Source organism: Dicentrarchus labrax, unplaced genomic scaffold (genome assembly GCF_905237075.1).
Source record: "Dicentrarchus labrax unplaced genomic scaffold, dlabrax2021, whole genome shotgun sequence".
Classification (NCBI taxonomy): Eukaryota; Metazoa; Chordata; class Actinopteri; family Moronidae; genus Dicentrarchus; species Dicentrarchus labrax.
In genome coordinates this window covers 6,297,865-6,307,456 of record NW_026136701.1, presented here as the reverse complement: position 1 = coordinate 6,307,456, position 9,592 = coordinate 6,297,865, and the positions used below count along the sequence as shown (strand labels likewise).

Below are 9,592 nucleotides of genomic sequence, written 5' to 3'. Positions count from 1 at the left end.
TTAACATATGTCTGTATACATGCATACTGTATTAGTTGTGTTACGGTCAGTCTTAATCAGCAGTACTAACGGAAAAATGTATGTATTGTCAGCTTTATGTCTTTTTATCAGTTTTTTGTGACTTCTTGTTCACACATTTGAGCTATTGAGCTACAGCGGTGTTCGTTTGACAATCTGGACCACTGGGCAAACAAGACTAAAGAATTAACATTACACTAGCACCTCCCAGTGGCCATGTTGCTCCTTACATCAAATACCACAAATGTGCATTGCCATTCTTTGGGATCCCAGCTCTTGTTGAGGAGTTTAAAAAAATCCAACACAAATGAAGAATATTTTCTTCTTTATTATTATTTTTTTATTCAATTACAAAGTAAAAAATACTAACAGATAATTCAAGTAAGTATTTTTCACTCAAGAATGTCACTGAAGAGCTTCCGTTTCTTAGACTCGCCAGTCTGTATTTCCTGCCAGTGGGCTTTTCTTCGGATGAAGTGGGAGAGGGCAAATTTGGCCCATACATGACGAGCAAACTGATCTGACCTCAGCTGGCTTTCACTCCCCACTGGAAGGGAAGGAGAGATGGGGAAGGAAGTCATTAGTGGGGATGTGAACTACAGGCAATGTGTAAAACAAACAAACCAAAAAGGATTTGTGCAATGATATATTACCTAGGTCCTGTGCGATGCTCTGCCTGTGACTGACTGAAGCGCTGTTCCAAATGGCTTCCAACACCCGGCTGCCAGACCTGGAGCAGGCCATGTGCACATACTGACCCTGGGAGGGAAAAAAGATGGAGAAAGAGCGATGATACATGCAAAAATATGATCTGTCTAACATGAGACTTAACAAGTACACAGCCACAAATAGTGAGATTTTCATAATTTTCGAACAGAAATATAACAGAAATCTTCATTTCCTTGCATACTATCACACATAGAGGACTTAAGTACAGGGGAACACAATTACAATGCCATGAGAGTAATTTCATTTTTACACTTTAAACCTTGACAACAAGAGGTCAGAATCAAGATTTTGAAATTTAGAAAAATCTTGTAAACTAAAAATAAAACAGCTTCTGCAGTTTCTTGTTGATAGCTGTCCATAGTGTTGACAAGAACAAAAATGTGTGCTGATGTATGTGAACGAAAAGAAGAAAGAGATCATGTAAACGAGTGGAGACTTCCTGGTGAAATATGCTTTTAATAATTTTTGTTATATACAATATTGCAATGTTTCCTTTTATGTGACTTCCAACTACCAGGTGAGCTATCCAGGTATTTGGGATATTTTTGATACATCTGATGCATTACTGTCTCTCTTCTTCTATTTATTTCTATATTATATTTATGCATGAGTTTTCATTGTGTACTGGTGTTAAGTGTTGTGAGATGTTTATCACTCTGGGTGAAAATTCATAAATATTGAATAAATATCAAATACTGATATTAGATCGTTTTTCAAAAACCTACTGTCCTTATGTAAACATTTAAAGAGAGCCACAGGACATACTGTTGAGAAATATTATGTTTGAAGGCTGTATATTATTTATTAGCAGTGTTACAAATGTCAGAGGGATTTTGAAGGGGGCTTTTCTTACTCTTGGATCAGAAGCCCAAGACTTGGGCTCTCTTTTAACTGAAATTTCACGTTTACCATCTCCTCCGGGGACTACAATCTACATACACAAGAGCAGCAGCTACATTATGTCCCTTGACAGTGCAGTTACTGGTAGTGCTCGACATTCCCTGATGAAATGAAGCAATGGCATGGCCTAACATGTCTTAATGGATAAGGCTGTTGATATTTTATATTTTTGTTGCAGTCAACAAAGCCCATTAAAAGACCAAAACCAACTATATCCTAGTTTGTCTCTCAGTACTTTCCAACCTCCCCAGCCTGTCTGCCTGTCTCCAGGCCAATTTGTTCCCACTGAGGATATAAAAAAAAAAAACACTCACAAAAGTCCATTTCATTTAAAAAAAAAACAACAACAACTCGTACCTCCAGTCTCTTGAGGATCTTGCCTCTTCCCTTGTCGCTGGATGTGGTGATGAGGGCCTGGAGGACGTGGCTGCCTGCAGGGTCAGATGCCAGCGTCAGGAGGTCAGCGGGGGTCAGAGTACGCAGGCTGCTGAGAAGGAGTGAGCGTTCCTTGAACCTGGCCAGCGCCTGGACCAGCCGGGAGCCGTGGTAACAGATGGAGGACAGCGGGACCTACAAATGATCAGGAAGACCACAGCTGTACCTCATTGAGTCTGCAAATCAATGTTCAGTTCTCAACGGGCTGCTTGTAATTAAAACTGAAATGTAAAGACTACAATTAAATCCAGCTACAAATGATTTGATTGGACTTCTCTCAGTTGTTTACCTCCGTCTGTGTGTTGCCCTCTGCTGTGTCAGAGTGGTAATACACCTCATAGGTGATCAGGGACATGAAGAGAGGGAGGCAGTTAACGTGTCGAGAGCCAGGCTCAGCACAGTGGAACGCCTGGGAGGCAACACATCAACAGGGTTTCCATTAGCCACAAATCAAACAGTAAGTAGTTTCATCGTGGTGTTATGTACTTTTGATTTCAGTCATAAAGAAGGAGAAATAAATAGAAACAAGGGTGTTGTTCTGTTGATTTATGACCCATGTGGACTGTTCTCAACACTCTTTGGCGCTTACATGGAGGAGGCACTTCATCAGCTCTTCTTGTCTTTCCTCGCCTTCTGCACAGCTCTCCGCCAGCTGGACAATCACACCCATGTGACCTGCGGCCAAGATGGCCTCCACGCCTTGGATCAGCTCATCAAACAACCTCAGGAACTGCAGAGAAATAAAGAGAGAGAGAATGGAGTCATCCTTGCGATGACAAACAATTCTGACTTTTATCCTGCACCGTGTGCACACGCTGACATTATGACCAACCATTTTGTATTTGGCTGAGGCTGCAGTCAGCCTCTGTACGGGGAAATTGGCGATGGGGTGGAGGGCCAAGTCCACCAGCTGGCCCATGAGGTGGTTCTTGTAGAGGTCACGGAGAAGGGACTTGTGGGACAGCTGTATGATGGTTTCAATGAGGCGGCTGGAAGCCTGGTCCTTGAGAAAGACCAGAAGTGGACTAAAAGGAATGCAAAAAACAAAAGCAGCAGTTACATAACATTTCATGGCGACTCAATCCTGGACAAAAAGAAAACAACACGAGAGTCGTATCTGACCTAACTCCTGGAGCGGCACTGCGACTTGTCAGGTACTCCATGATGCGTTTGAGGAGCTGTTTGCAGAGCTTTGGTCGTTTTCTGTGACACACAGTCAACATGGTTTGGAAGACTGCACTGGCAGCAGCATCTGTCACACTTACTATAAAGGAAAGAGACACAATGGGAGATTAAATGCTCTTCAAACTTTCGGCCAATATAAAGGTGTCCTGTGGCAAACAAATGATATGACATTCAGCGTTTCTCACCATCTGTAAGGCCTAATAAACATGTTGAATGAATGTATTTCCTTCTAGAGCTTCTAAAACCAATAAATCTACCATGCATATATTACCGTATTGCAGGAATCAGAGTGTATATGTTGGTAGATAAGTATCAAGAATGTGCAGTACAGAAATGTCACTTAACTACTGTATGTGAATTGTCCCACTCAGTATGTATCAAACCAATGAAAGGGATCTGTAGCAAGCGTGTTTATGTTATGTGTTTACATTACAAATAATAGTATTAGATTATATAGAATAGACAGATGATTTATTTCAGACTAGTAATTTCTGATAATTACTAACCAAAAGCAGAAAGCACCAACGGCCCTAGTTTACCTCCATACTCAGAATGCATTTAGTGTCACATTTGAACAGAATTTACTTGATGGTGGTTGTATAACTTTATTGGTCTATTTAGTTGCTCCGGCTGTGCCAGCCTCCATCACTTCTAAGGCAGACTGGAGGAGCTGCATCTCAGACGCACAGGTTCTCCCTCTCTAGTTATTCAGACACTTCTGTTGACTAGACACTGTTCTGTTCAGTGTGTTCAAAAATGAGTTTGTGACTGTGCGCAGCAGAGCTCTGTTATAAGCCACTTAGGTTTCCATGCAGTGTGTGCACTTGTCCCTAGGTTATTCATTGACTATTTAACTTTGTTTTGATCTTAAACCCACAAGGTTGGAGAGATCATATAAATTCTAAACACAATCTCGACAGCGTTCTATTCAGAAAAGCTGCCCTTGAGCACCTCCACTTTGACACTCCTGAGAGTCCTCACTTGCATTTAACGGGCTTTAATGTTTTTCTGATTACAAGAAAAATGTCAGAGCAGTCAGTAGACTACAAGAGGAGGGAGACAGCACTGCTGACAGCGTTTGTCTGGCACATTATTTGAAATACTCTTACAAAAAGATCATGGGGCATGCATTTCAAACCACAGCTAAAACTAAACAAAAAAGGGTTTCTGAAACTGGTAACAATTATTTAAATAAATATGGAAAAACTAAACCAAAAATGAAAGCCTGATACAGTCAATTTAAGACAGAAAATGTGATATTTTAGGATATTTACTGTTTACACCCCAGAACAAATTAGATGTATATACAGGTATTAAAGTTAAAAAAATAAAATAAAGACAATACCCTTTGCTTTGCAATATTAGCATTTTCCCTCTGTGATAAAATGTATTTTAGCAACAACTATAACAAAAATACGTGTGCTTGTGAATGAAGAGAGATGTCTCACAATTCACGTTGTCCATCAAGGTCTCCGTAAGGTTTTTCAGCTCGTACCAAAAAGACGTGGGAATCTCAAAATCTGTCAGCTGGGGGACAACGTTGCGTTCTTTTGCACCTAGAAACAAACAAGAATAACAAAAGATGACATAAATACAAGCTAAAAGCAACAAAATTCAGTGTGTAGAAGTCCTGACACACTGGCCCGGCCTCAAAGAACTCACAGTGACGGGAAGAAAAATAAAGCTTTTGATCTGCTGGCTTTCATGTGGTGAAGAAGCACACAGAGTGGGTGAAATCACTTATTTTCTAGCAGCTCAGACAGCTCTCTCTCGGTCTGCTAAGGGCTGACTAGTGCCAACGTTGCCAGACACTGGGCAATGTAGGGTCACAGACATTCAACAACAACAACAACAGCTTGACGTGTGATATTGCGGGGAGGTCGTGGAGGGAGAGACGTGAGGCAAAGAAGCTGCATTAGGTGGAAGTAAAAGGTGCATGTCAGTGTTCTGAAAACAAAAGGAAGTTATTAAAAAGGTATATAAAAGGTTTTGTAGCTTGGCTGCTGGGTTTGGCCACTTATCAACACAGGCAGCAGTTGGAGCTGCAGCAACAACTGTGAGTCAGAACTCTGAAAACTGAACACACAGATATGATGCAAATATTTATAGATTCAGTGTGACTTATACTTTCCAAGAATATATTATCTCCGATGTCCATCAAAAATAATTGCCCATAAATCTGCACAGATATCAGAGAAAAAATACGCTCCGTATAACTCCGGAACTTGCCTGAGAATCAGCACATTTTTATGTTTTCTTCAGTATCAGTGATCCAGTGACAGTCCACATGTACACTGCAAACAGGACGTGCTAATAACTAATTCAGCATACTTTCTATGATGCCAATTTGTTGATGCCAAATATAAACAACAAAAAACAGAGCTCAAGTTGTAGCCCAAAGCTAACCGACTAAACCCATTTTCTGGTTACATCCCCCAAAGCCATCAAATTATTGGAACCGTAGGATTATCTACCAAATAGAAGTGAGACAAACAACAAGAACGAGTGACTAAATCTGTTCATATTTTAACTGAAGCTCAGAAGTTACAAGTTCCCATAAACATAGGGGGCTTTGGCTGGAGGCGCAGTTGTCCAACTTTGAAAATCCCTGTGTGTGTGTGTGTGTGTGTGTGTGTGTGTGTGTGTGTGTGTGTGTGTGTGTGTGTGTGTGTGTGTGTGTGTGTGTGTACCTGGACGGGTTTCAGTGCGGGGCGGTCCAACACAGCCTGCCAGCACATGCAAGAGTGTGCGGACTACGTGTGAGCCATGAACATGTTGGATGAACTCTGCGCTGTTGTCTCTCACCACATGACTTAAAGACAACACCTGGGCCTCCAACACCCCACAACTCTCTTCCTCTTCTTCTGCGGGCGCCTCCTTCTGTGACGACTCTAAACATGAATGGATACAGAAGAGTTATTACTGTTGTTATTGTGTGATTTTATCCATTCACAACAAGGCACATTCATACACTGATGAGCAGTCTACCACTCAGAAATGAAACATGCAGTCTTACCCATCAACTTGGACATCTGTCTGACGGCGCTTTCCACCACATGGCCGCCGCACCGGTCGCAAGAAACCGTCTTAAACTCGGCCCCCGATTCTCCTCCCAGTTCAGCCAGCACCTCGCCCACCTGGTCAGGACTGGACAGTGGGAGCAGCCGCTGCAGAGTAATGCTTCCAGTCCGGTCCATCGCAACCAGGGTCGCTTTACCTTTAACTTCTGTGAGGACATTCTCCACAAACATCTCTACATGAGAGGGAACACAGTAAGAAGAGATTATGCACAGTTAGAAATGGTGCATTTGATATTTAATGACAAATATTAATTAGAAAAAATAGAGATGAGAAAGTTTGACAGTGGTTAGAGTGAACAAAACTCTAACAATAATGGATTTGGACAGATGGAGGCAGCATAGCTGGCTTGTTATATTTGAGGTAAAATGATGCAATGAAGCTGCAATAGCAGGATAATGTTAAACCAATTAGAATCCTCTAGCTCAAGCTCAAGCTCAGAAACTTCAATAACAGATTATCTGGCCAAACAATGGATCAACTCAATATGCTGTGCAAGTTCAGACAGAAGTAGGGCACTGTTTAAGGTGGAGCTGAAACAATTAGTCAGTTAAAGGAAAATCAACCGTCAACTACTTTGGAAAATCGATTAGTCAGTAATTTTTCAAGCAAATATGGCTTCCTCATTCTCTGGTTCTTGCTTCACAAATGTGAGGATTTAAAGTTCTGCTTTGTCGCATTTGATAGTAAACTGAAACCCCATTTTGGAAAAATGTATTGATTATATTTGAAAATAATCAGCTAATTAATATATAATGAAAGTAATTGTTAGCTGTTTAGTGTTGTTGTAGTGTTGATTACAGTGTAGGTACCTGAGTTTTGAGACTGACAGAAAACCTACTGATGCTCACTGATAACTTACTTTGAGGAATTTCAGCATGTTTTTCTGTTAAGCCATTCGTTCACTGAACAAAAGAAGCCAAGCTTCTCAAAGGTTAAATGTCTAAACACAGGCAGCTGTGCCAAAATAAAACACAGTCCAAAGTCACTCAAAGAATGCGGATGTCTGATTAAAGTAAAGACTGTGAATGTGACTGGACGTTTCAGAACTTGACAGTATTTAATTCACATTTCAGCCTGTAACAAAAGAATTTTCAGCATGTTTAATTCCCAGCTCTAGTAGTAAGGGTAAGAAGACGCCGCTACATCATGCAATTCATGCACCGTGCGCCTGGATAATATATTCTTACTTATTGCTTCTGCCTTGTAATAAAATCAGATTTTTTAAGTATGAAAGAATCCTGCTTTACTGTTATATTAAACAATGATTCAATTATGAAATTACAATGTCTGATTTCATTTAATTTTGGATTTAAATGAGAGCACGATTGTTTTTTATCATAGGTTTTTTTTTTTTGTCCAACCAGTTCCCCAGAGATCTTTAATGAACTGTTCTGTGAGACAAAGAAAAGCAAGAAATCCCTTTTATGAAACTGAACCCATAAATATTACGAATTTTACTTGAAATATAACTAAAACGATCAGTCAGTCATGAAAATGGTTGCCCATTAATTATTGGTTTAAACTTCGCCCAGACGAACTGGCAGGGGATTTTCCATACCCCAACAGACATCACAATGCTAATATCAGAAGATGGCTTTATCATTTTCTTTTCCCCATATAATGCAGTTTAAAAGCACAGATTTTATTCTAATATGATGGTGTACTAGTGTAATGCGCCTTTTCACGGCTGCACATTCCCAACTTTAATCATCTTCCATTCCTCTGCTTGCTCAGATCTCCAGAAAAATAATCCCTCTCACCTCTCTCCTCATTATCTTCAAAGCCTTCGCTGAGTCGCTCCCCGACTCTGCGGAAATAGCCCACACTCAAGGCGTCCAGACGCTGCCTTCCGCCGCCTGCCTGACCCTTTTCTCCTTCTTCTTCTCCTCCCCTCCTCTTCCTCTCTCCTCCTTCTCCATCTTCACCAGGGTGTCTCCTCTTATTTCCTCCCCCTTTCAGTGGCTTCCTCTCCTCTGCTTTTGCCAGCATAGCTCAGACCTTCCAGCATGCAGGTTACAAGCAGAATGACTTCTTAAAGAGGAGGCTCAGTTTGATCTTCAGGCTGAAATAGGGAACAGGTTAGAGAGATTAGTAGTGTTAGGTGTTAATAAAATACTGGGATGTGATGCAAATACAAGTCTTTTATTTATAATTGTATTCATAATTATGAATTGGTATTTGATAAAAAAAAATCACACAAAACAAACTTTGAAATGAAAGTACACTAACTAAAACTGCCAAATGTGGAAAAACTGGCATTACATTAGAGGAAGCCCTTCTAAATAATACATTTTAGGTCAAAATGAATAAATAAATTGTGTTTTCTGTTGCTGTTGGGTATGGCAGTACTAACTGATCTAGCAATCCTTCGGTGTGGAGAAATCCTATGTAAACAAATGGATATATATATTTGCTAGGTAACAGCAATGTGTGCCGAATTCAACTCTGGCTACTAATGATTCAGAAAATGTCAAAAGTCATCTTATACGAGGCCACTGTAGAGGCCGATCAGCTGTGACGCGTTAAATTGACATATAGTGGAAATGGACTTTGGCTAAAAGACCGTGTCCATGCTAACTCCCTGCACGAGAGCTGTAACACAAACTATAGCTCGACACATTCAGCTCAATGTGTACAAAATATTAACTGAAACAAAAATCATTTATTGACGGTAAGAAAATGCAGTTTAACTCACGTGTGAGCAGAGGCGGTGTGTTGTGGACGCGGACTGATGACGTGGTAGTGGGCGGCGCCTACTGACTACCGGGCAAGTTTTTCTGGAGGCCTGAAACTTAACGTTACCTTTGTTATTTTGGAAATACTTTTCATGTAGTTCTTTATTTTTAATAAAAAAATACATATATACTGAATCACTTATTACTTTACCCCCATTCCCCACAAACAAAGAAATACCACCCTAATGTTCCCTTAACCAGATTACATTATCATGCCCTTAGAAATGACACACTAGTTATAGTTCTAAACTTACCCATAAAAAACTAAACTAGGATTTTAGATGTGCGACTATAGCAGCTATAGGGTCCTTTTTCTTGGACATATTAAGGCTGCAGCAGTGGCTGTGTTCCTTCTCTTGTGACTGTAGTATAAAATTTAGTGTAGGTTGGTGCATATTATAAGTTATTAATCAATTAATCACACACTAATCACAGAAAAGTTTTCTTATGCACTATGGTTTGTTCACACAGATAACTGGAAATCAAGTAGAGAGCACTATGTTTTAAGT

The 9,592-nt window shown here is 40.3% G+C and overlaps 1 protein-coding gene across 1 annotated transcript; it reads right to left on the bottom strand.

Annotated features, from left to right (window-relative positions):
* Window positions 1-326: 326 nt before the first annotated feature.
* LOC127366919 (nucleolar protein 9) lies at window positions 327-9,120 on the bottom strand. Its single transcript, XM_051406373.1, has 12 exons — window positions 9,044-9,120; window positions 8,109-8,410; window positions 6,284-6,520; window positions 5,958-6,158; window positions 4,716-4,823; window positions 3,205-3,346; window positions 2,915-3,107; window positions 2,672-2,812; window positions 2,372-2,491; window positions 2,005-2,217; window positions 672-777; window positions 327-565 (listed from the first exon to the last, which is right to left on the bottom strand). Exons 2-12 carry the CDS (start codon window positions 8,335-8,337, stop codon window positions 411-413), a joined length of 1,845 nt encoding a protein of 614 aa, XP_051262333.1. The 5' UTR covers window positions 8,338-8,410; window positions 9,044-9,120; the 3' UTR covers window positions 327-410.
* Between the last annotated feature and the right edge of the window lie 472 nt (window positions 9,121-9,592).

Bases quoted from the DNA above. Each gene is read 5' to 3' on its own strand.
- LOC127366919 (XM_051406373.1), bottom strand. From the start codon at position 8,337: ATGCTGGCAAAAGCAGAGGAGAGGAAGCCACTGAAAGGGGGAGGAAAT. The intron at 6,521-8,108 runs GTGAGAGGGATT...CCTCTCATGTAG, and splicing joins TGAAGATAATGAGGAGAGAG to AGATGTTTGTGGAGAATGTC. The intron at 778-2,004 runs GTACGAGTTGTT...TTTCCCTCCCAG, and splicing joins AGATCCTCAAGAGACTGGAG to GGTCAGTATGTGCACATGGC.